This window comes from Melopsittacus undulatus, chromosome 4 (assembly GCF_012275295.1).
Source record: "Melopsittacus undulatus isolate bMelUnd1 chromosome 4, bMelUnd1.mat.Z, whole genome shotgun sequence".
Classification (NCBI taxonomy): Eukaryota; Metazoa; Chordata; class Aves; order Psittaciformes; family Psittaculidae; genus Melopsittacus; species Melopsittacus undulatus.
The window spans coordinates 23,530,209-23,555,956 of record NC_047530.1 but is presented as its reverse complement, the minus strand read 5'-3'; the positions used below and the strand labels follow the sequence as shown (position 1 = coordinate 23,555,956).

At 40.3% G+C, this 25,748-nt stretch overlaps 1 protein-coding gene across 1 annotated transcript in view; it reads left to right on the top strand.

Annotated features, from left to right (window-relative positions):
• Positions 1-25,748, top strand: part of DYNC1H1 (dynein cytoplasmic 1 heavy chain 1) — a 47,066-nt gene that overhangs the window by 13,988 nt on the left and 7,330 nt on the right. The window contains exons 23-65 of the mRNA XM_005149555.2: positions 400-573; positions 1,295-1,460; positions 1,539-1,727; positions 1,811-2,002; positions 2,665-2,947; positions 3,204-3,304; positions 4,552-4,711; positions 5,019-5,262; positions 5,442-5,625; positions 6,075-6,287; positions 6,460-6,698; positions 6,806-6,962; positions 7,371-7,598; positions 7,838-8,068; positions 8,200-8,340; positions 8,606-8,839; positions 9,702-9,908; positions 10,007-10,128; positions 10,507-10,672; positions 10,893-11,056; positions 11,329-11,458; positions 12,177-12,310; positions 12,598-12,712; positions 12,839-13,000; positions 13,075-13,289; positions 13,373-13,577; positions 13,714-13,887; positions 13,987-14,106; positions 14,224-14,344; positions 14,970-15,165; positions 15,822-15,939; positions 16,907-17,122; positions 17,675-17,887; positions 18,088-18,215; positions 18,624-18,777; positions 19,554-19,700; positions 19,782-19,932; positions 20,141-20,394; positions 20,565-20,699; positions 20,794-20,888; positions 20,982-21,156; positions 24,385-24,460; positions 25,444-25,604. Coding sequence (XP_005149612.1) covers positions 400-573; positions 1,295-1,460; positions 1,539-1,727; positions 1,811-2,002; positions 2,665-2,947; positions 3,204-3,304; positions 4,552-4,711; positions 5,019-5,262; positions 5,442-5,625; positions 6,075-6,287; positions 6,460-6,698; positions 6,806-6,962; positions 7,371-7,598; positions 7,838-8,068; positions 8,200-8,340; positions 8,606-8,839; positions 9,702-9,908; positions 10,007-10,128; positions 10,507-10,672; positions 10,893-11,056; positions 11,329-11,458; positions 12,177-12,310; positions 12,598-12,712; positions 12,839-13,000; positions 13,075-13,289; positions 13,373-13,577; positions 13,714-13,887; positions 13,987-14,106; positions 14,224-14,344; positions 14,970-15,165; positions 15,822-15,939; positions 16,907-17,122; positions 17,675-17,887; positions 18,088-18,215; positions 18,624-18,777; positions 19,554-19,700; positions 19,782-19,932; positions 20,141-20,394; positions 20,565-20,699; positions 20,794-20,888; positions 20,982-21,156; positions 24,385-24,460; positions 25,444-25,604 — 7,390 coding nt within the window. The remainder of the gene's footprint in view (positions 1-399; positions 574-1,294; positions 1,461-1,538; positions 1,728-1,810; positions 2,003-2,664; positions 2,948-3,203; positions 3,305-4,551; positions 4,712-5,018; positions 5,263-5,441; positions 5,626-6,074; positions 6,288-6,459; positions 6,699-6,805; positions 6,963-7,370; positions 7,599-7,837; positions 8,069-8,199; positions 8,341-8,605; positions 8,840-9,701; positions 9,909-10,006; positions 10,129-10,506; positions 10,673-10,892; positions 11,057-11,328; positions 11,459-12,176; positions 12,311-12,597; positions 12,713-12,838; positions 13,001-13,074; positions 13,290-13,372; positions 13,578-13,713; positions 13,888-13,986; positions 14,107-14,223; positions 14,345-14,969; positions 15,166-15,821; positions 15,940-16,906; positions 17,123-17,674; positions 17,888-18,087; positions 18,216-18,623; positions 18,778-19,553; positions 19,701-19,781; positions 19,933-20,140; positions 20,395-20,564; positions 20,700-20,793; positions 20,889-20,981; positions 21,157-24,384; positions 24,461-25,443; positions 25,605-25,748) is intronic.

Genomic DNA, 25,748 nt, shown 5'->3' with positions numbered 1-25,748 from the left:
TCTTGCATTGTAGCTGCAACAAGCAGGTCAATTTCTTTTGCCTCAGCCTTCAATCTCACCCTTCAAATATAATTTTCTTCCTCTGCTTTAAGTTGCCCTGGTCATCTGTATTCATTCCATACACTTCCAGTCAGATCAGAGAATCATATTTGTGCATCTCTTCAGGAAATGGAAAACAAGTAGACCTTCAGCAGTTGAATCAGTAAATTGAACATTGCAAAGCAAGTTAGGTCAAGTTGTTGTGTGGGTACATGAAGAGCTATGTGGGGACTTTAGCCTTGTGTTCCCTAGGACTGCTGCAGCACTTAGGCAGTGGTCATTTAGAGACTAATAACTGTGGTGTTCTGCAGGCTGTAATTATTGAGTTTTCTGTAATGTACTGTGTTATTTTACCTGCAGCATCAGCACTGAATTTTTGGCACTGATGAAGAAGGTGTCCAAATCTCCACTTGTGATGGATGTTCTTAATATCCAAGGTGTGCAGAGGTCATTAGAGAGACTGGCAGACTTGCTTGGGAAGATACAGAAGGCACTGGGAGAATACTTGGAAAGGGAGCGGTCCTCTTTTCCCCGGTATGAAGTTGACTTCAGTTGACTCTTGAAGTGCTTTGATGTTTCTTTGCAGGAACTGGTGTACTGTTCTCTAAAGCCTCTGTAAATTTTTGGTTTGCATGTATGTAAGATGTTGTGACTATTTAAATCTGTGTTGTCTCAATACAGAATTTAGTTACAGCTGCTTCTCAGGAAGTTGAACAAAAACTTCCCTTAGTTGCTTGTTGTAGCATTTAGATGTTATTTAAGGAACCATTGCAGCTGATTTCTGTAAACCTACAGGTTCCATTTTGAACAACCTAATTTTGGCATTTGATTGAAGGAGCAGTATCTATACTACCACAATCTGTTATTTAAGTAATTGTTTCTGACCTACCTGTAGCCTTCCACTGTATTGTCACTTTAGCATGAGAGGGTAATAGTGAGAGAGGTACTGAATGAGAGTTCTCGCTGCCTCATAGAGCAGATTGAGTCCCAGGCTCTACTGGGGGTATTTCAGGGATGGATAGGTAAGGAAAAGATCACAGTATGGAGCACATACACACTCTTGTATGGGACAGACCACATGAACTGACAGTTAATCTTAGAACTGAAGTATGACTTCTGACAAATTTGTGGTTTGTGCACTCTTGCAGTGTTGGGGAAATAAATGTCAGTTACTCCGCTATAGTGGCCATCTGTGAAACATAAATAAATTGATAGTTGGAGTTCTGATACAGATCTAATTTTATGTGATTTTTAGGTTTTATTTTGTTGGTGATGAAGACTTGCTTGAAATCATTGGAAACAGCAAAAATGTTGCTAAGCTGCAGAAACACTTCAAGAAGATGTTTGCTGGCGTTTCTAGCATTATTCTCAATGAAGACAATTCTGTGGTTCTTGGGATATCCTCACGTGAAGGAGAGGAGGTATGGCTGCAGTGTTTATTTTTAAATTAGATTCTGAAAATAAGTGAACATGGGCTGACTTTAACGTAATTCTTGTAGGTGCTGTTCAAAACACCTGTCTCTATCACAGAACATCCCAAGATCAATGAGTGGCTCACTCTTGTTGAAAAAGAAATGAGAGTGACCCTTGCTAAATTGCTTGCAGAATCTGTTACTGAAGTGGAAATCTTTGGAAAAGCAACTTCAATTGATCCAGCAGTCTACATCTCTTGGATTGACAAGTACCAGGTATCAATATGGAACATTTAAGCATACTGCAGTTTGGTTGCTTCAGTGAGGAAAACTGTCTGATGAGGATTTTTGTTACACAGGCTCAGCTCGTTGTCCTGTCGGCCCAGATTGCATGGTCTGAGAATGTTGAGTCAGCCCTCAATACAGGTGGAGCTGGAGACAACAGCCCTCTCCAGTCTGTATTAGCTAATGTTGAGGTCACACTCAATGTCCTGGCAGACTCTGTGCTGATGGAGCAGCCACCTCTTCGCAGAAGGAAACTGGAGCACTTGGTAAGTAAAAACTTCCATTCCTCTTCTGGGTTCATGAGGATTTTTAAAAGTTTAATGAAAAGATTGATTAGTCTTAAAATTCATTTTCCCTGTAGGAGAAAGTTTTGTGTATTTTAAGCAGCTACATCAAGCCCTGATCCTGTAGGTGGTGGTAGTTTTTCACTATAGTCAGCGTAATGCTTGATGGCATATTACAGACCAGGATCACTGAATTGATTTTCAGACTAGCTCTTTCAGATATGAAGGTTACTGATTTCTTTATTCAAACACGAAATACCTCATAAAGCCATTTATTATAGTAATTATTATATGCTTTATGGGTAAAAATTTGGGCAGGGGGGAGAAGTTATATTCATCCTGGATTTAGGAGTACTTGTCTTCATAGTTTCTGGCAAGTAAAATATGTAATTCACTAGTGTGGTGGGTTAACAAACTGACTGGACCAGAGTGTTTTGCTGAAAACTATGGAAGTCCTTAACAAGAGCAGTCAACAGTGTTAGTTCTGGTTTTGTAGCAGCAGATTTTAAGGCAGAGACTGTTGGTAGGTCATGATTTCTAAGTGATGGCAATTTACTGTGATAATCCAAGAAGCTGTAGGATTCCTGGCTTTGTTAGCAATGGGTTGTATTCCAGTGGGTCTAAGGAGTTACTTCATTCTCCAGATCACCGAGTTGGTGCACCAGAGAGATGTTACAAGATCACTGATCAAAAGCAGGATCGACAACTCCAAATCCTTTGAGTGGCTCAGCCAAATGCGGTTCTACTTTGACCCAAAGCAGACAGATGTGTTGCAGCAGCTCTCCATTCAGATGGCAAATGCCAAATTCAACTATGGTTTTGAGTACCTTGGTGTTCAGGATAAGCTAGTACAGACTCCGCTAACTGACCGCTGTTACCTGACAATGACTCAAGCCCTGGAAGCAAGACTTGGAGGATCACCATTTGGTAAGTTTGTATTGAAGTACAATAAAAATTTGAGACAGGTGTATAAACTTGTTATCTCTAATACATAGCTTTAATGTAAGCATGCAACACACCTAGAACTAAATTTTTGAAGAACAAAACAGTCTTTTGGGAGAAGTTTTAACAGGTCTGGGTTTCAGTGAACCCTTTTGGCAGGGACCATCAAGAATCAGCACGCTGGTAGTGAGTACCTTAGATGATTAAATACTGCGACATGTCTGTCCCACTTCAAAAATAGGTCCTGCTGGTACTGGCAAAACAGAATCTGTTAAGGCTCTTGGACATCAGCTTGGCCGCTTTGTGTTGGTTTTCAACTGTGATGAAACATTTGACTTCCAGGTAAGCTGTTTGATACTAAAAAAAATGTAATCTTTGCTAATAAGCTGTAATAGTCTCTTCAAAACTCTGAAACAGCCAACAGTGTTTATTTTCAGGATTATAATCTTTAAGTCTTAACTGAGCTGGAATCTGTGGATCATACAGATGCTCTGTATCAAAAAATGCCTAAAGCAGAAGTAAAGAAAAACATTGTTGCGGGGGGGTAGGTTCTGGTTGTTTTTTTTAGTTCAATAGCAGCATGTGGAGGGGAAAGAAGAGGAACTACAGGGTGGGGGCATAAGACTGGCTTTAGGAAAGTAACTTAAACTGGTTTGCATAGATGGTACTGGTTTAATGGGGAAAAATGAGACTTTGAGACTGCTAAAATAGCTGTACTATTACCAAATTATCCTTTGCAACTCAACTGTGGAGTGTACCTCAGCATGTGAGGTATTCTTCAAAGCTAAGAAAATTTACCCAGATATTTCAAAAATAATGACATCTTCCAGCTGCGAATGATATGCAATGCCTCTGTAAATTATAACACAGCAAATGTCTCAAAATAAAAACCTTGTTTGGGTGTGTATATATAGAAGACAATATGAAACATTGTCAAGGAATCACAGTACTCTGCCAGGTTGCCCATCTGTTTGGGTTTTTTTCTGAACAGTTCTATTTTGATCAGACCAGGGGTCCATTTAGTCGTCATTTGGCCTGTAGAGGTGACTGTGAGAAGATACTTAGGGAGCAGTAACATCACAGATAGTGGGTGTACTCCTTCCTTGCCCCCAGTCCTCTTCCTACCTCTGACAGTTTAGAGGAACAGAAGGTCCCAAGCTGAAATGGGTTACTCTGTTCATGCTTCAGTGAACCTTTCCCCAGGTACTCGTTTCTGCCCTTAAATCCACACATTTTGAAATGTTTTGTAGTTCTAGTATCCTCCTTGCAATAAAGGACTGGAGCTAATCCTATCAGCAGACAAAACATTATGCAGTGGATTTATATTGACTGTTTTGTGAATACACTTCAATACGGTATGTACTAATAGAAAGCTGTGATCATTTTCTGTGACTCTATGAAGTCGCGAATATCTGAGAGTCAGACCCATTTAATAGCCCTCACAGCACTACAGGGATGGTAACCTACATAGAAATACAGCTCCTTCCTGCCATAGATACATTGTATAAGGTGCTCTTCTCTGCTGCTTTTGCCTATGCATAAGCAAGAATGATCATGCAACTGCAGTGACTTTTGCCCTCTATGTGCAGGCCATGGGACGCATCTTTGTGGGACTGTGCCAAGTAGGTGCATGGGGCTGCTTTGATGAGTTCAACAGACTGGAGGAGCGTATGCTCTCTGCTGTTTCCCAGCAAGTCCAGTGCATCCAGGAAGCTTTGCGAGAACATTCCAACCCAAACTATGACAAGAGTATGTAATTGTTCACTTGTAATAGCATCATTTATAATAACATTGTAAATGCATTATATAGCATCTTTAACATCCTTCATGGTGTTTTGTTGCCTAGTTACATCTCTGCCAAGTATAAAGGCACTTTTGACCAAAACTTAAAAACTTGAAGTCAGCTTTCAGCTGGTAGGAATCTGTATTTCAGTTGCAGTACTAGTGGACTTACTGTCCATTACTATAGGAGAATGAAATAGAATAAAGTATGATTTCTGTTTTCAGGGTGATTGATTGCTGATTCAGGTGTAACTTAAGTGCGCTCTGTTTTCAGCTGCAACACCAATTACTTGTGAGCTGCTGAACAAACAAGTCAAAGTGAGCCCTGACATGGCTATCTTCATCACCATGAATCCTGGATATGCTGGCAGATCAAATCTGCCTGACAATTTGAAGAAGTTGTTCCGTAGCTTGGCAATGACAAAACCAGACCGCCAGTTGATTGCGCAGGTTATGCTGTACTCCCAGGGTTTCCGTACAGCTGAAGTGCTTGCCAACAAGATAGTACCATTCTTCAAGTAAGTAATAAGTTCGGCTCCAGTCAGTAAAAGCAGAGTTATTGTTCAAAATTATGTTTTTTGTATCTCACTAAGCACATTGTGCAGCAGTGTAATTTCAAGAAAATAGTGACATTTACTGAGTCTTGTGTTTGTCTCTATTCAGAATCAAACTATATTTTGTCTCTTTTGCTTCTTAGGCTTTGTGATGAGCAGCTGTCCTCCCAAAGTCACTATGACTTCGGCTTGAGAGCACTGAAGAGTGTGCTGGTTAGTGCAGGTAATGTGAAGAGAGAGAGGATTCAGAGGATAAAGCGGGAGAAAGAAGAGCGTGGTGAAGTTGTTGATGAAGGAGAAATCGCTGAGAACTTACCAGAACAAGAGGTAATGTGTGTGATAAAGTACTGGACGTACACTAAACAAAGAAGTAGCTTTATAGTGTTTTCTATTTAGTGTTAAGCCATGCAAGCAGAGTAATGTTAAGTTGCAGAAAGTGGTAATTCGGTAACTTAGAAGCACCTAGTTAAACGTGTCTTAGGAGTCCCTGAATCATAGATTGTTCATTATGCTTACTGTTGCTCAGTTCCTCAGCAGTTAATACCAAAAGCATAGTGAAGGGAGAGGTGTGATAAACTACAGTTATATAAACTGAAAATCAATAGGAATTCAGTGCGTAGTTTCAAAGTTGAAACCCCATCAATGGCTGTTTTTACTAAGATCACTTTGGTCTAGTGCTTCATCAGTGAAGCATTTAGTTGAAGTATTCCTTGTCAGACACATTAGGTAAAACAAACTTAACAAAAATCTTAACCTAAACATGACTTTCTCTGCAGATCCTGATCCAAAGTGTATGTGAAACTATGGTACCAAAACTGGTTGCAGAAGACATTCCATTGCTGTTCAGTCTCCTTTCTGATGTGTTCCCTGGAGTACAGTATCATCGTGGGGAAATGACAGCCTTGCGAGAGGAGCTTAAGAAAGTGTGTCAGGAAATGTACCTTACCTATGGTGATGGAGAGGAAGTTGGTGGCATGTGGGTTGAAAAGGTAAAACATGAAGCTGAAAATGTGGAATTGAAAGTTCATGTGTAAGACTAAACTTCCTGTTTTATTGTGAAAGTTGGAAAGCTTTTTCCTTGTCTGAAGTGAGCAACACATTGAAGCTTAGACTGATTACTGAAGTTAAGACTTAATTGCTGCATCATTTCTTGTGTCACAGGTTCTTCAGCTGTATCAGATTACACAGATAAATCACGGATTGATGATGGTTGGTCCCTCTGGAAGTGGAAAGAGCATGGCTTGGAGAGTACTTCTGAAAGCCCTTGAACGGCTGGAGGGTGTGGAAGGTGTTGCTCATATTATAGATCCAAAAGCAATCAGCAAAGATCACCTGTATGGTACTTTGGATCCGAACACCAGAGAATGGACAGATGGCTTGTTTACACATGTCCTGAGAAAGTGAGTCTTTTAACAGCACAAATGAGAAATTGCCAGTATATTTGTGCCATGAATAAGCTGGCCTTTTTCTTTGCTGCCTACTGCAATAACTATTTCCTTTAATGTAGAATCATAGACAATGTCAGAGGTGAACTACAGAAACGTCAGTGGATCATCTTTGATGGTGATGTAGACCCTGAATGGGTTGAGAACTTGAACTCTGTTTTGGATGACAACAAGCTACTGACTCTGCCAAATGGAGAACGTCTCAGCCTTCCACCAAATGTAATGTTACTTTTTTTACCCTATGTTTATGTGCTGTCATATAAAATTGTTGCTTTTACCTTAATCCATACTGGTGCTGTCCCTCTTTCTCATTACAAGCCAGAGTAGTACTTTGCTCAGGTAGTAGTTTGCCAGAGTTAGGATCTTCTGTGGAAACAAACATTTCACATTATAGTCACTCTGACCTTGTAAGACAAACTGTGGGTTATACAAAAGACTAATGTAACAGTCAATGATGAACTTACTTTAGGATATTTTAATGCTGCTGTTGATTATTCAGAGGCTAAACACAAATCAGCTTATTTTAAAAGGTCTCTTTTGGGGCACAGGGAGAGAGGTTTAGGTTTGTTTTGCTTTTTGGTTGTTTAGTTTTACTTCAAACTGTTGTTCTGAATCTTTGCTCTTCAGGTGCGTATCATGTTTGAAGTACAGGATCTGAAGTATGCCACTTTGGCTACTGTGTCAAGGTGTGGCATGGTCTGGTTCAGTGAGGATGTTCTCAGTACAGACATGATATTCAATAACTTCCTGGCCAGACTAAGAAGCATTCCTTTGGATGAAGGTGAGGAGGAAGCTCAGCGAAGACGAAAGGGCAAAGAAGATGAAGGAGAAGAAGCAGCATCCCCAATGTTGCAGGTATAAATTAGATTACATTTTGGGATAAGGTAGTAAGAATGCTTGTATTACAAGTAGTAGTACCATGTACTTAGAATTCATGACAGCCTATCACAGAAAAGCTAACATCCTCTCTAACATACTTTTTTTTAAGAATATTAAAATATGAAGTATTTCAAACCTTAAACAAAATTATTTCTTACTGCCTAGTAATCAAATGAGAAGCAAGTGCTTTGAGCAGTGTTTGTCTCCCCCAACAGATTCAGAGAGATGCTGCAACAATAATGCAGCCATATTTCACATCTAATGGCCTGGTAACTAAAGCACTTGAACATGCTTTCAAGTTGGAGCATATTATGGATCTTACCCGCTTGCGCTGTCTTGGTTCTCTGTTCTCCATGTTGCATCAAGCTTGCCGCAACGTAGCCCAGTACAATGCCAATCATCCAGACTTTCCAATGCAGATAGATCAACTAGAGCGCTACATCCAGGTAAATACAGTATGCTGCTAAGTGGCTGCTGTGTTTGATGTGTTACTGTAGCAGTTGGATTTTATTGATTGTTCCTTAGGGTTTGTTCCATTGCTGTTAAACCAGTAGCTGCTTTTACTGCTTCTTTACAGAGGTACCTGGTCTATGCAATACTGTGGTCTCTTTCTGGAGACAGTCGTTTGAAAATGAGAACAGAACTGGGGGAATACATTAGGAGAATCACCACTGTGCCACTGCCGACTGCACCAAACATACCTATAATTGATTACGAGGTAAATCTTTCTTATGATAAAAGTGTTGCTCTTTTGTGTTCTTGGGAGCTTGCTTCAGATTTTGGCAGTGAAACTGGAAAACAAACCACTAGGCTATCTTAAATATTACAGTCTCACAGTTTAGCTATCAAGCTGCCTGTTTAAATAAACACATCAAATTTTATGCGACAAACTATTCTGTGGTTTAAAAAAAAAAACATGTTTTAACTTAAGATTGAGCTATATTCCTGTTGTAAGTTGCCTGATCATGTTTTTGTGCTGCTAGGTGTCCATTACAGGTGAATGGGTGCCATGGCAATCGAAGGTTCCTCAGATTGAAGTTGAAACACACAAAGTTGCAGCTCCTGATGTTGTAGTACCAACCCTAGATACAGTTCGTCATGAAGCACTGCTGTATACTTGGCTGGCAGAACACAAACCTCTGGTCCTGTGTGGCCCACCAGGTTCTGGAAAGACCATGACCCTCTTCAGTGCTCTGAGAGCTCTGCCTGACATGGAGGTATGAGTGTGTATGAATCACAGAATCCCAAGGGTTGGAAGGGACCTTGAAAGATCGTCTAGTCTAACCCCCCTGCAAGAGCAGAGTAACCTAGAGTACATCACACAGGAACTTGTCCAGGCGGGCCTTGAATATCTCCAATGTAGGAGACTCCACAACCCTCCTGGGCAACCTGTTCCAGTGCTCTGTCATTCCCACAGTAAAGTTGTTCCTGATGTTCATATGCAACCTCCTATGCTCCAGTTTACACCCATTGCCCCTTGTCCTATCCCTGGATATCACTGAAAAAAACCTAGCTCCATCACCTGACACCCATCCTTTACACAGTAGTAGCAAGTCTCTAATCTCCTTAAAGATTAAAGCAGTCTTGATTTAGCAGGAAAATAATTTGCTAACCAAAATTCAGTGATACCTTCACCTCAGTCAGTCACTTGTATACATAGCAAAAAATGAAAATTTTGTTGAGCAGAATCTAAATTTATGTCTCCAAATCCTTAACCTAAAAACTACTTCCTTTGCTACTTCAGTAATACAGGAGCATTACTTCATTTAGTATTAAAAAAACTGTGGTAATGTTTAAGAATAGCTCTCATCCTTCGATGTATTTAGATGTGTAACAGTTACATGAAGCTATAATATTCTAAGTACGAGGTTGAGCAGGAGATGTTGCAGCATGGTAAATGGAGAACATACAGTGAGAAGCCAACACTATACTGTCATAATACAGACTTACCTGAAATACAGATAGTATATGCACTTCCACCACAGATAGCCAAGTATACCTATTTTCAGGCCCCTTGATACACTCTTTTTCAAGCCTTAGTGTATTCTAACTATTTCTTTTCAATATTCTGTTTTTAAGGTGGTTGGACTCAACTTTTCTAGTGCTACAACTCCAGAACTGCTCTTGAAAACTTTTGATCACTACTGTGAGTACAGGCGTACACCTAACGGAGTGGTGTTGGCTCCTGTGCAGTTAGGAAAGTGGCTGGTGCTGTTCTGTGATGAAATCAACTTGCCAGATATGGATAAGTATGGCACACAAAGAGTCATATCCTTCATTAGACAGGTTTGTTTTTCTTTGTAATCAACTATACCACGAGAGTTATTTTCAAGGAAATACAGCATTCCACTGATCTTATTTTACTTCTGTTTTTTTTTTTCCAGATGGTGGAACATGGAGGATTTTATCGTACATCTGACCAGACGTGGGTGAAACTGGAGAGAATTCAGTTTGTTGGTGCATGTAATCCACCCACAGATCCTGGAAGAAAACCTCTCTCACATAGGTAATGTGTCTAGTAAACTCCATATAGCAACAGAATATAGGGGTCAAAATTGAAGCATTGACCACGTAATCTGTTCTTAATACAGTTGTTTAATGCCAGCTGTGCCAAAATTGTTCCTTACTTGTGAACTAACTGCTAGTTGGTTCATTATGACAACCAGCCAGTGGGCTCACTGCTACACTCCTTGAATGATCTGTCTGAAGTGCTGTGGATACTTCAGAATGCTTTGTGGTCTGAGTCACCGAGGAGCAATCAAACCAGCTGCTTTTACTAATAATAATTTTGAATGAAGATGTTTATTTAGTTTTGGCAAAACATAATGAGAATAATACAAGCTGTAATTTGACTTTCTGGACTATGTAATCTGCTAATCTTCAGATTTTTACGACATGTTCCTGTGGTTTATGTGGACTATCCTGGACCAGCTTCACTCACTCAGATATATGGGACATTTAATCGTGCAATGCTAAGGCTGATCCCATCACTTCGCACATACGCAGAACCTCTTACTGCTGCTATGGTAGAATTCTACACAATGTCTCAGGTAAGTTGTTAAGTACAACACCAGTCCTCTAGTATTAGAAATCTTCAATTAACATGCATTGTTTGTTTTCCATACAGATAATATGTGTACAGGAACTTGACTAGCAGAGTTCTGGTGAAAGCTAGTGGATGATGCTAACAAAATAGTATCTTGCAATGCCAAGGCCTGTAAAAAATACACAAATTTAAGATGAACTAACCAATGAAGTTTAAATTTTTAGGAGAGATTCACTCAGGACACACAGCCACACTACATCTATTCACCTCGTGAAATGACTCGATGGGTGAGAGGCATATTCGAAGCATTAAGACCACTGGAAACCTTACCAGTTGAAGGCCTGATCAGGATTTGGGCCCATGAAGCCTTACGTCTCTTCCAGGACAGGTAAAATAAACATGAGATGGGGAACCAAAAAAAAAATATTCAAAATTAATTTTTCCTGTTCCTTGCCAGCTTTCATTAGAAGACCAAACTGAAGTGTGCTTCATATTAAATAGCATTAATACAGTAGAATTTCCATTCACTCTAACTTTACACTCTGAAGAGTAGTATATGCGCAAAGCAGAAGCATACTTCAGTCATAGCACTGGCCTGTGATGTGAGTATATCCTCCCATTGCAGAGGATTTGTAGTCACTGACTTGTTTCTTTATTCAGACTCGTAGAAGATGAGGAGAGACGCTGGACTGATGAGAACATTGATATGGTTGCTCTGAAACACTTCCCCAATATTGACAAAGAAAAAGCTATGAGCAGACCTATCTTATACAGCAACTGGCTGTCAAAGGTAAGTAAAAATTAAAAAAGAAAAAAAGTTTGGGAGCAACTGTGTGCTGCAGCTTTTACAGTCCATCTGCATATATATTAACATGATAATTGATGCCCTTCGTTTTGTTAAGCTGATCTCCAAGAAGCTGTTACTATGATTATCTGAAGTGCTGTTGTAAGGTCTACCACAGTACATACAAGCAGTATTAGGTAGTATTTCTCAAGAACAGTAAAACACTCACAGAAAGTTGATGACAGTTACTGCTTATGGAATCTCTAGGATAAAGCAGTGACCTTTGGATAATGCTGGTGTTATGCTCTTTATGGTGGACTGTTTCTTGCTATCTGAAGTCATACAGCTGTTGAATCTATAGAAATCTTCCAGGGTCAAGGCTAAAGTTCATCTAGTCTGCTGCCAATAGCAAGTGGCTATGAAAGGCTGTTTAATACAAACTGAGGAAATAAGGGAGAGGAGTAAGTCTATCATGCTACTTCCCAAGTCTCTGGTGACTGGCAGCACAGATTCAAGCTATGACAGGTTCAATTGATAGAGTATTCAAACCCTGTGCTGCTATCTGTGGCAGTTTAGGCTGTGGGCATGTTCCTAAGCAAGTTAAATGAGTACAGCTTTTGTAAAGCATTGTTACTTAAGTATTTGAATAGTTCTGCTTTCATCTATTCATAAATTGATCCCTATGTAATCTTAAATTCCATACTGTATTGGCTGATTCTTTCAGGATTATATTCCAGTGGATCAAGAAGAATTAAGAGACTATGTGAAAGCTAGGCTTAAGGTCTTCTATGAAGAAGAGCTTGATGTACCACTTGTTCTGTTCAATGAAGTCTTAGATCATGTGTTAAGAATTGATCGGTAAGTTGAGACTTCAGTTGCTGATTGTGTAAATAGTATTTAGAGACTTGTTCTAAAACAAAAGGACCATGCTCCATTCTTACTTCCTCTGTAGTCAGGCTACTCTTGAGAATGGAGCATGATCCTGTTGTTGACCATAGACAATATACTGCTGGCTTCCAGATAGTAGGATTTTGTCTGGAAAGGTGTGTCAGTTTTGGTACTAACTTGGAAGTTCAGCTGTTCAAGGAAAAGCATCAGTAAGTTGATAACACTTGCCAAATAGACTTCATTATGTTCTTTTTCAGAATCTTCCGTCAGCCACAGGGCCACTTGCTGCTTATTGGAGTCAGTGGAGCAGGAAAAACAACCCTTTCAAGATTTGTTGCCTGGATGAACGGTTTGAGTGTCTACCAAATTAAGGTTAGCATGCTAATTTAACTTTAAAAACCCTGTTAGTCAAAGCTCACACTTCTTAAATACTGACCCCTAAAAAAAAGTATTAAAATCTAAAGCAGAATATTAATAACCAGTGTTAAATCTTACTAGGTTCACAGAAAATATACAGGTGAAGATTTTGATGAAGACCTTAGGACAGTATTGAGACGTTCAGGCTGCAAAAATGAAAAAATAGCTTTCATAATGGATGAATCAAATGTTTTGGATTCTGGATTCCTGGAGAGAATGAACACTCTCCTAGCCAATGGAGAGGTAAGATTTTTAAGTAAATACTTAAAGCGCCTTTTTACAACTATAAGCTACAACAAAACTATCTTTTGAATTAGGTTCCTGGTCTCTTTGAAGGAGATGAGTATTCCACCCTTATGACTCAGTGTAAAGAAGGAGCACAGAAAGAAGGTTTAATGTTAGATTCACATGAGGAACTCTACAAATGGTTCACCAGCCAAGTTATCCGCAATCTCCATGTTGTGTTCACTATGAATCCATCTTCTGAGGGCCTGAAGGACAGGGCAGCTACCTCTCCTGCACTCTTCAACAGGTAATTGCTATATATTCCAGCATTACAAGTACTATTAAAACAGTACTTAGGGGGAAAGTCTTCACAGATGCTTTGTATTTCAGGTGTGTCTTGAACTGGTTTGGAGACTGGTCAACTGAGGCACTGTACCAAGTGGGCAAAGAGTTCACAAGCAAAATGGATCTTGAGAAACCAAATTACATTGTGCCTGATTACATGCCAGTTGTATACGATAAGCTACCCCAACCACCAACACACAGGGAAGCTATTGTTAATAGTTGTGTGTTCGTTCATCAGACTCTTCATCAGGTATGCTATTATTACACTGCTGAACTTCTGTTGATCTTTAGGCCACAGCATCATGTACCAGTTTCCTAAAAAGTACAAACTTTGGCATCCAAATAGAATTAAAAAAAATGCATAACCAACCTTTTCTTGCCTAAAGGCTAATGCTCGTCTGGCAAAACGGGGAGGCAGAACCATGGCAATCACACCACGCCACTATTTAGATTTCATCAACCATTATGCCAACTTGTTCAATGAGAAACGAAGTGAACTGGAGGAACAGCAAATGCATTTGAATGTTGGTCTTAGAAAAATCAAGGAAACAGTTGATCAGGTACATATCTTTAAAACTTTGCCCTCTACAAGGCTGGAGTGATTAAATAGATCTCTGTGCTTAAATGGATTTTCTCTCCCATCTTACAACCTATCTCAGGTGGAAGAATTGAGGCGTGACCTAAGAATAAAGAGTCAGGAACTGGAAGTGAAGAATGCAGCAGCCAATGACAAGTTGAAAAAGATGGTGAAAGATCAGCAGGAAGCTGAGAAGAAAAAGGTAAAAATATTTGTGTTTCTGTCTGTGCATTTGTAAATATTTTTATTTACAAAACAGAGCCTGCAGAGCAAGTACTGGAAGAATTTCAACTTTTAAAAAGCAGTAATTTCCTTCTAGGTCATGAGCCAGGAGATTCAAGAACAGCTGCACAAGCAGCAGGAGGTCATTGCAGACAAGCAGATGAGTGTGAAAGAAGATCTTGACAAGGTGGAGCCTGCTGTCATTGAAGCTCAGAATGGTATGTTATCAGCTTGAGATCACCCTGTGGGCTTGGATCTAAAACTGCAGTCCATGGAAATGTGTTTTGTTGTGGTCTTGAGTTGGTCCTGTCTAACGGAAGTGTAGGCTCTGTTCAGTATGTAGCTGAGCACTGTTGGAAAAAATTCCTAGTCTTTGAGCTGTTTGTAGTACTGGTCTGATACCTGATAACTCCTTTTATGGCCTGTAGCTTGCTTTCTAGCAGACCAGCACTAGTTAGTTCTTCAGTCTGTGTATTCATGAAAAACCTCATAATCAGAAAGGCCATTGATGCCTCATTGCTGCACAGACAGCATACAATCAAGCTGTCCATTTGTTAAACAGGATAGAGGAATCGCTGAATTAAGTGAATCATTTTTAGGCAGCAGAATAAGTTGCCTAAAAATGATTCCCTTATTGTGGCCAGTTGGAAGTTGACATTCACAGAAGTTTATCTTGTGATATAGTGGTTTGAATGTTATCCACTGGTATCTGCTTCTCTAATAATCTTAACTTCCCTTTGAGAATCTTGAAGTGCTTTTACAATTCCAAGGTACTTCAGTGGACTTAGCTAACTGTTTGTTTTCTTCCTAATCAATGTTTGTCATCCTTCTGGCACTGGTTAGCTGTGAAGTCAATAAAGAAACAGCACCTGGTAGAGGTTCGTTCTATGGCTAATCCACCTGCAGCTGTTAAGTTAGCACTGGAGTCCATCTGCCTGCTACTAGGTGAAAGTACAACTGACTGGAAACAAATACGTTCCATCATCATGAGAGAGAACTTCATTCCAACTATTGTTAATTTTTCTGCTGAGGAAATCAGGTAAACTGTAAGCGTGAGATATTTATGTGAATAATCTATTTACAAAGATACAGGAGGTTATAACTGGACTTCTCTCTGTGGAGTTGCTCTGGTAGCACTTCAGTTCTTTTGAGACCAATTTATTCTTGCATGTAGTGAATGTGTAGGTAGTGTGGGAAAAAAGACTACGGAAGCAAAGGTGTCTTATGCAGACTGAGACAAAACAGTTGCTGCTGAGTAACCTCAAGGCATGGTTGCAAAGCAGTGTGTTGCTGTTCAAAGTTAGTTAGTTGAAGGTAGTTCTGCAGCCATAACAGACCAAGTGGCTGAAGCTTTATCCAGGCTGACCCAGATGGCTCTGAATCTGAGTAGAAGGTCAGACTAGACTATAGAGACACTGAATTCCCTTCCAACACCACTTTTTTTCTGAACAGAGTTTTAGTCACTCAATTTATGAGTGACTAATCTTAAAATACTATTAAATGCTTTTTAACCCTTGTAAACTCTAATTGCTAAAACAGCACCTTGAGCTAATTAAAACATCTCAGCTGCCAGTCAGCAAAACTGCTAGGAAATGTTCATGTCAGCTGTGGAAGGCAGGCCAGATAAAGGAGTACTGAACACATGTCCTGACATACAGTGTACTCATGCTATGTCTAAAAACATATCCTTTGTAGTGATGCCATCCGGGAGAAGATGAAGAAAAACTACCTGTCAAATCCAAGTTACAACTATGAAATTGTAAACAGAGCCTCACTGGCCTGTGGACCTATGGTGAAGTGGGCAATTGCACAGGTAAAGTCAGTAATTTGGAAAAGCAAACATGAAAAGAGTGACCCTGAAGGTGTATAACAGTGTCTAAAGGCTCTGAATTTGCCTCTATTCAACTAAGTATTACAAACTGTTTTGCTTCAGAGAAATCAGTAGATTGTTCAGATGAATGCTTATGGGTTCTCTAGTACTGTGCCAGAGAGCTAATGGTCAGTTCTGATAAAGATTTTGCATGAGAAACTTCAGGTTTACAGTAAACAAGATCTTTTCTGTGTCATTCTGCAAGACAAAGTTCACAACTGGAAAATGCAATGCATCCTCTTAATAGACACGGCATAAGTTTTGTCTTGCCTCAGAGTGGGCATCACTCAAAGGCAGTTCTGTCAAGGTCTTTCAGGCAGACTTTTAAACACTTGACTAGCTTCCTAAAGGAATAGGCTTTTGGAAAGATGTCCCCAGACTGAGATACTGAAAAATGGTTTTACTTGCCTATTGGTGGTCAATGCAACAGGATGCTTGGCTTGTAAAGCTGTGCCTGCTGTGAATGGCATGGTGTGGAGAAACTGTTTAGCTTCGGTGTTGTAAATAGGCCATATCCTAACTGGTTTGTGCTTAGCTCTACTCAGTTCCTTACTAGGAAAGTAAAATTAGCACAATAGTGCCTGGCATGGATACGCAGTCAAGTATTTATGCAGAACAGTGCTGTATACTAGTTCATGTGGTCTCAGCCCTTCCGATTGCTTCCTGTATTATCTACAGGGCACTAAAAGGATCTTGCAGAAAGCAATTACTTGGGTGTCTATGCTTGGTTTAAACAAAAGTCTTAGGTACTGATAAACATTTATAAGTTTCTGTTAAGTAGCTATTTATTGTCATACTGGTCATACTAGTTTCTAAGCTTGAAAAGATGCAGTTGATAACATATACCTGAATGCTCTGGTTCTTATTAACACCGGTTTAAAAGTGTAAAGGGCCTGTTTACTGTTTACAGCTGAACTATGCTGATATGTTGAAAAGAGTGGAACCTCTACGCAATGAACTGCAAAAGCTGGAGGATGATGCTAAAGACAATCAACAGAAAGCGAATGAAGTAGAGCAGATGATTCGTGATCTTGAGGCCAGTATTGCTCGTTACAAAGAAGAATATGCAGTGCTGATTTCAGAGGCTCAGGCTATTAAAGCAGATTTGGCTGCTGTAGAAGCAAAAGTAAGACTTCTATATAATAATCTTCCATTCTTTTATCTTTGACAGTAGGAAATTGAACTATTCTTCATACTTGTGACCAGATGTGGTTGCTTCCCCGTGCAGTGCATTTGAGCTGTTTCATCTCTGGATGTCACAAAGCTTCTTAAACTACTGAAAGCCATGGCTTGAGTTGGAAATACCAACTCATGTTGCTGGTTGATTAACAGGACAGTTCACATAAGGCTTAAGCTAAGTAGAAAGCCTTTGGAAAAAGGCATGAATGTAGGGTAATTGTAATGTCTTAACTGTGCTGCTTCTGGGAGGGCAGAAAGGGAAGAATTTCTATGTGTATTTGATCTAACCATTAGCAAGTAGACACTACTGTGCTAATATTTAGCACTGTTAAGTTCAAGATAACAGTTTAAAACAACATAATTAACACTGAAGTGTAGAAGCACTAATTTCATTCTGAGCTTTAAATCTACCTGGGGCCTAGAGTTAGTATTCAGATGTCCTGAAAGACTACTGTAACAATTTGTCATCTGAAGACTGTACTTAACCACTTATTTCTAGGTAAACCGCAGCACAGCTCTTCTGAAGAGTCTTTCTGCTGAACGTGAAAGATGGGAGAAGACAAGTGAAACTTTCAAGAATCAGATGTCCACTATCGCTGGAGACTGCTTGCTTTCAGGAGCTTTTATTGCCTATGCTGGCTACTTTGATCAGCAGATGCGTCAGAATCTGTTCACTACGTGGTCTCACCATTTGCAGCAGGCAAATATTCAGGTAAAGATGCAGTTGTAAATTAACCGTATATGCATTTACTGCAGTAGTAAATGATAAATAGTAAAGAAGGTTTAAGATTGGTAAGTAAAGAATGGAGCTATTGGAAAATAATATCCTGTAGAACTGCATTTATTTAAAATGTCCTCACCAGCTAGTTGGAGAATCTCCAGTCAAGTACTAACTGGATGTACGTCTTGTAGTTCCGTACAGACATTGCAAGGACAGAGTACCTTTCCAATGCAGATGAGCGGCTTCGCTGGCAAGCAAGTTCTCTACCTGCAGATGACCTGTGCACTGAGAATGCCATCATGCTTAAGCGGTTTAATAGGTATTTCATTCTAAGATGTAGAATTCTAAACCAACATTCTCACAGGAGCTTTGCACCTATCTAAGAATCACAGTAATTCTCTCAAAGCAGTTTCAGCAATTTCACTATTGTGAGAACTTACAATGTTTGTAAAAGCTTCTCAACTGTGTGTAAATGTAAAAACGTACTCATCTTTCCTTGCCTTTTTTTGTTATGCATAGCTGTTAAAATAAATTGGCCTGAACTGAAGCTATTTTATTGCCCAAATATAGACTTACCTTTCAGAACTCTGAACTGAAATAAGTCACTGAGCCTGGCCAGCTTATTCCTTTTAGAGTTGAGACTTAATGCAACCTAAATTCATAAAACTGCTTAGAGGCTGTCTGTAGTCAAAACCCAAATAATGACAGTGTTTTATTACCAACTTAGGTATCCATTGATCATCGATCCCTCAGGACAAGCTACAGAGTTTATCATGAATGAATATAAAGACCGTAAGATAACTCGTACTAGTTTCTTGGATGATGCTTTCAGGAAGAACTTGGAAAGTGCCTTGAGATTTGGTAACCCACTTCTGGTCCAGGTTAGTTGCATGGTAGTGTAGAAACTGTTAAAAATTCTGCCATGTACTAGAAAACATCATGATTGTTCTGTTACTAAGGTGCAAACAACTTTATTTTCAAACCATGATTTAACAAGTAAACTAGTACTCAGTCATATATGAGGTGTTACTCCTTAAAAAATATTATGAGATACACATAGAGGAAGGCATTTTTTTTTTCGCACCATTTCAAGGTGAAATGCTTTTATCTTGAAATGATTTTTCTTTACTTCCATTTTACAAAATGACTTGCAACCTGTCTGTCTGTCCTTTGTTTCTGTTTGCTATTTCTAGTCATAGATAATAGTACCTAATACAGCTAATTATCTAGAACTAAATCTACTCTGAGTAGCAGGAAGAAGTTTCAGTAATATGAAGAAATGGGCAATGGTAGGAATAATGACTTTGACTTCAAATGGATATATTTTTTTTTTGCAGTATGGAAGTGGGGAAGAAAAAGGATTAGCTTGCAGATGGGATCCGTAACTGTTGCCTGTGCTGCTTAGAAAAGGGCTTGCTATGAATTAGAACTAACACAATTACGACCACTAATAATACCCCCCTTCCAAGATTTTGTGTTGTAGTAGCCTCAACTGTGTGCATGTGTAGTAGCTCAGCTACAAATATAAACTAGAAATACCTTTGAATGTGATCCATATTCCAAACCAACTGCAAAGCTTTATGCCATAGTTGGATCAGGTGTTTTAGCTTGAGACACTTGCAAGCAACAGAACCTTTTAACAAATCTCTGCTTCTAGGATGTAGAGAGCTATGATCCAGTTCTGAATCCCGTTCTGAATCGTGAAGTCCGGAGAACTGGAGGCAGAGTTCTGATTACTCTTGGAGACCAAGATATTGATTTGTCACCATCCTTCGTTATCTTCCTCTCCACCAGAGATCCAACGGTAAGTAAAACAAAAGGCTGTCCTGCTTATAGAAATGGTATGTCAGAGAACTGAGAGAGTTTTTCGTGTTTTCTGTGACAGGTTGAATTCCCACCAGATCTCTGCTCTCGTGTTACCTTTGTGAACTTCACAGTTACTCGCAGCAGCTTACAGAGCCAATGTCTGAATGAAGTCCTGAAAGCTGAAAGACCAGATGTTGATGAAAAACGCTCTGACCTCCTCAAGCTTCAAGGTATGCTTACCAAAATTAAAGTAACTTCTTCCTGTTCTAAAACAGTACAGTGATTTTATGTAGCTGTAGAAATACACAGTGAAATACTTTTATAGCTGATACTCTTGGTTTTTTAGGATGTCCAGTGACAAAAGTACACAGAACTCATGTAATTCTTAGGAAGTAATACATCTCTACAATATGTAACCTAATTTTTCTTCTGATTAAGGTGAATTTCAGCTGCGCTTGCGTCAGTTAGAAAAATCCCTGCTACAGGCACTTAATGAAGTGAAGGGACGTATCCTGGATGATGACACCATCATTACTACTCTTGAGAACCTGAAGAAGGAAGCAGCAGAGGTCACCAGAAAAGTAGAAGAGACAGATATTGTCATGCAAGAAGTGGAGACTGTTTCTCAGCAGTACTTGCCTCTTTCTACAGCATGCAGTAGTATCTACTTTACTATGGAGTCACTGAAACAGGTAGGGTGCGTTGTCCTCTTATCAGAAGCTTCATGTGTTTACAGTTCAAAGCTAAATAGGCACAGCCTAATTCCAGCCCTAGCTGCCATATTGCAGTTTGGTAGGCACAAACCGTTCACTGTCAAACAGCAGGATTCTAGGGAGAAAAAACAAACTCTTTTGTCTTTCAGATACATTTCCTGTACCAATACTCTCTCCAGTTTTTCTTGGACATCTATCACAATGTCTTGTATGAGAACCCAAATCTGAAGGGAATTACAGAGAATACTCAGCGTCTCTCAATCATCACAAAGGATCTCTTTCAGGTTCAGTTTTTTAATTACTAAATATAATTCTATATTTTTGAAGGGTCAGAGTTCAAGGTCTCTTACATTGCTGTCTTCACTGTTTTGTTGGTAGGTGGCTTTCAATAGAGTGGCACGTGGTATGCTGCATCAAGATCATATAACGTTTGCTATGTTGTTGGCCCGGATTAAACTGAAAGGCACTATTGGGTAAACATTTGTTTTCTCTTCTTCACTTTAGTTAGAAAAATGAGAGTTGTCTTGAATGCACCTAGCTCAACTCTTCTTTTTTCTTGCCATTAGGGAGCCTACATATGATGCAGAATTCCAGCATTTCTTGAGAGGGAAGGAGATCGTACTAAACTCTGCATCTCTCCCCAAAATCAATGGTTTGACTGTAGAGCAAACAGAAGCAATGATGAGGTTGAGCTGCCTTCCAGCATTTAAGGACCTTGTTTCAAAAGTTCAAGCTGATGAGGTAAGTGTCAGCTATGGTTTGTTCCTGCACTAAACTGTCTGCCTAAGCATTTTCAGTGTCTGCTTTAAGAGCTCTACGCTTACAAGTAAGTAATCCTAGTATGAGAAGGGAAGCCTTACAGATTAACTAGTTGTAGTTGTTGTGGAAATTAATGCCCCTACTTCATTTGTAATCCAGCTATGAAACTTGGCTTGTAAATACTAGTATTACTGATCACTTGGCCTTGGAAGCAGCTTCACCATTCACCTAACTTTGAGGTCAGCTTCAACCACCCTGATATCTATTGGAGGGATGGTACAGCCCAGCACAAGCAATCCAGGAGGTTCCTTGATGGTGTGGAAGACAACTTCCTTCTGCAAGCAGTAAGCCAACAAGGAGAGGTGCAATGCTTGACCTCGTGCTCACCAACAGGGAAGGGCTGGTTGGAAATGTGATGCTCCAGGGCAGCCTTGGTTGCAGTGATCATGAGATGGTCGAATTTGAGATACTCAGGACAGTGAGAAGAGCATGCAGCAAGCTCACTGCCCTGGACATCAAGAGAGCAGACTTTGGCCTCTTCAGGAACCTGCTGAATAAAGTTCCATGGGGGCTCAAGATTGTTGGTTGATACTCAAGGATCACCTGCTACAAGCTCAGGAGTGTTGCATCCCAACTAGAATGAAGTGCAGCAGGAGGGCCAGGAGACCCCCTTGGATGGATAAGGAGCTGCTGAGAAAAATTCAGAGGAAAAAAAAGAGGCTTATAAAAGGTGGAAGCAAGGATAGGAGGCCTGGGATGAATACAGGGATGTTGTCTGGGAAGCTAGTGACCAGGTTAGGAAAGCTAAGGCCCAGTTAGAATTAAACTTAGCTAGGGATGTTGAAGATAACAGGAAGGGATTCTGTAGGTACTTTGCAGATTAGGGACAACATGGGACCTCTCTGGAAGCTGTCAGGAGAACTGGCTACCCTGGATTTAGAGAAGGCTGAGGTTCTTAATGACTTCTTTGCCCCTATCTTCACTGGCAAATGCTCTGACCACACCACCCCAGTCTTGGAAGGCAGACGTAAGGACTATGGGAATGAAGACCTTGGGCCCACTGTAGGAGAGGATTTGGTTCAAGACCATCCTAAGAACCTGAAGGTGCACAAGGCCATGGGACCTGATGAAATCCATCCGTGGTTCCTGAAGGAGCTGGCAAATGAAGTTACTAAGCCACTGTCCATCATATTTGAAAAATCATGGCAGTCAGGTGAAGTTCCCAATGACCAGAAAAAGGGAAATATAACCCCCATTTTCAAGAAGGGGAAAATGGATGACCCAGGGAACTACAGAACAGTCAGTCTCACCTCATAACATCTTGGAGCAGATTCTCTTGGAAGGCATGCTAGTGCACATGAATAACAACAAGGTGGTTGGTAGTAGCCAGCATGGCTTCACTAGGGGAAAATTCTGCCTGACCAATTTGGTGGCCTTCTGTGATGGGGCTACGGAACTGATGGACAGGGGTAGAGCAGTTGATGTCATCTACCTGGACTTGTGCAAAGCATTCCACACTGTCCCACATGACATCCTTGTCTCTAAATTGGAGAGACATCAATTTGATAGGTGGACAACTTGGTGGATAAAGAACTGGCTGGATGGCCACATGCAAAGAGTTGTGGTCAACGGTTCAATATCCGGCTGGAGATCAGTAACAAGTGGTGTCCCTCAGGGATCGGTGTTGGGACCGATCTTGTTTAACATCTTTGTGGGTGACATGGACAGTGGAATTGAGTGCACCCTCAGCAAGTTTGCCAATGACACCAAGTTGTGTGGTTTGGTTGATATGCTGGAGGGAAGGAATGCCATCCAGTGGGACCTTGACACACTTGTGAGGTGGGCTGATGCCAACCTTATCAAGTTTAACCATGCCAAGTGCAAGGTCCTACACCTGGGTTGGAGCAATCCCAGGCACAGCTACGGGTTGGGCAGAGAAGAGATTCAGAGCAGCCCTGCGGAGAAGGACTTGGGGGTGTTGGTTGATGAGAAAATGAACATGAACCAGCAGTGTGAGCTCACAGCCCAGAAAGCCAACTGTATCCTGGGCTGCATCAAAAGGAGTGTGACCCGCAGGTCAAAGGAGGTGATCCTGCTCTTCTACTCTGCTCTCATGAGACCTCGGAGTATTGTGTGCAGTTCTGGTGTTCTCAACATAAGAAGGACATGGAACTGTTGGAACAAGTCCAGAGGAGGGCCATGACGATGATCAGGGGACAGGGGACTGGAGCACCTCCCATATGAGGATGTGCTGAGAAAGTTGGGGCTGTTCAGCCTGGAGAAGAAAAGGCTGCATGGAGACCTCATAGCAGCTTTCCAGTATCTGAATGGGCTTATAAGGATGCTGGGAAGGGATTCTTCATTAGGGACTGTAGTGACAGGACAAGGGGTAATGGGTTGAAACTTAAACAGAGGAAGTTTAGATTGGGTATAAAGAAGAAGTTCTTTACAGTAAAGGTGGTGAGGCACTGGAATGGGTTGCCCAGGGAGGTTGTGAACGCTCCATCCCTGGTGTTCAAGGCCAGGGCAGACAGAGCCTTGGGTGACATGGTTTAGTGTGAGGTGGCAGGGGGATTGCAACTAAATGACCTTAAGGTCCTTTCCAACCTAACTGTTCTATGATTCTATATATGGAAGTCTTGGAAAAGACCACACTATGTTGAGACTTGAACAATACTGCGGGCTAAGTTTAATATATGACTTAATTTCATTAATATAATAGTGCTTCTGTTTAACAGTGTTAACCTTGTCTTATTTCTCAAGACTCCCTTGTAGACTGAAGCTGGTAGTTAATTGATCTTTTTGGTCTAAAGATAGATTATAAGCATCAAATGGGAAAAATCTCATGAACTTGTAAATATTTAGCCTTGGGTGATATGGTTTAGTGTGAGGTGCCCCTGCCCATGGCAGGGGGGTTGGAACTAGATGATCTTAAGGTTCTTTCCAACCCTAACTATTCTATGATTCTATATTTGCAAATCCAAGGCTGGTAAAACTTGGACTGTACCTATTTCAACCCTACCCTAGCAATCTTTGTTTCCTAGCGTAAGTTGGTATGTAGCTGAACGCTTCTGCAGTACATTAAATTCTAGATTTAAAGGCTGAGATTGAACATCTCTGTTGCACCATGAACAGGACCTGCACCTTGCAGAAGATTTTTTGATGCCATGAAATTCTGTTTCATTTTCTTCGCATTTTCTTTCAATATAGCAATTCTGTATCTGGCTGGATAGCAGTTCACCAGAGCAGACTGTACCGTATCTTTGGAATGAAGAAAAGCCTGCAAGTAAGTTAAGTTGCACTGTTGTCCACACCAATCTACTGTACTGATGTAAGTAGAATTATTGTGATTTCAGAGCAATTCTGAAGTAGAATTTTAATTTGGACCTTAATGCGTGGGAAGATCATAAAGTTGGGATTTTCAGAGAACTTCAAGTCTGACGGTTTTGGTTTCAGGTCTTCTACTATGGATGAAATGTACTTCTGCAGTCTCATTAGATTACACAGTAGTTTGGATTAACCTTAGTCATTGCAAATCTGGAGGCAGCTCAGTACTCTAAAAAGCTCCAACACACATTTTCTGAGGACAGAACAGGGGGGCTAGTCTACTTAGAGCTTAAGCGTAACTATTGCTCTTCAGTTTCTCCCCGGTCTGAAAGGTAACATTAGGAAGTGTTTGCCGTCTGTGATCATTCAGGGCTCATTCCTGTAGGTGGCTTTCTAAATTAAGGATTCTAAGCTTGTGTTTACTAGCTACTGTGAAGCTGCTTGACTATTAACTTAAGCTTAACGTAGAGTTAATGCTTAATATTAACCTTAGGTTATCTGTCCTGTTTGTACTAGACAAGTACATAATACTTGAAAGTCTAGCAAAACAGCAGATTGTTGAATGAGAAGGAGAGATCTGGAAGTTAAAATCACTTAGTTGCAATACTTCTGGCCTATAGATTCTGGAAGCTGGTAGCATTTCAGTAGACTCCAAAAGCATCGTGTCAGGGTAGGCTTTTAAAGGTTTACAACATGAGCAATTGACCAGGTAATTAAATATTGCAGAAGACAAATCAACTGAAGATGGGAAGTTTCTTTTGACATCAAAGTGAAGATAGAAACGATGAAGATAAAACGTTGCAGCAAGAGCCTTCAAAGGGATAATTAATTTTCTAAATATCTAGTCTTCATAATAACATGGGAAAAATGGAATGGAGAATTGAGGGAAATGTTGAAGATGGCTTTCTTACCTGTCCCTCTAATCCTCTCTCATTTTTTCAGCTCCTATTGGACAGGCCATTCATCGCTTGCTTCTCATCCAGGCCTTCCGTCCAGATCGTTTGTTAGCAATGGCACACGCATTTGTTTCAACAAATCTTGGAGAGTCTTTCATGTCCATTATGGAGCAGCCTTTAGATCTGACACACATCGTAGATACAGAGGTAACCCACTTGTTTTTGAAGGCTAAAATCCTGGGTAATTTTACCTTAGTGCCGTCTTGCATGAGTTTTCCATTGTGAGTAAAGCTACCCACCAGAACACTTCTCTCACTTATCCTTGTCACCATGGAATGATGGTAATTTTTT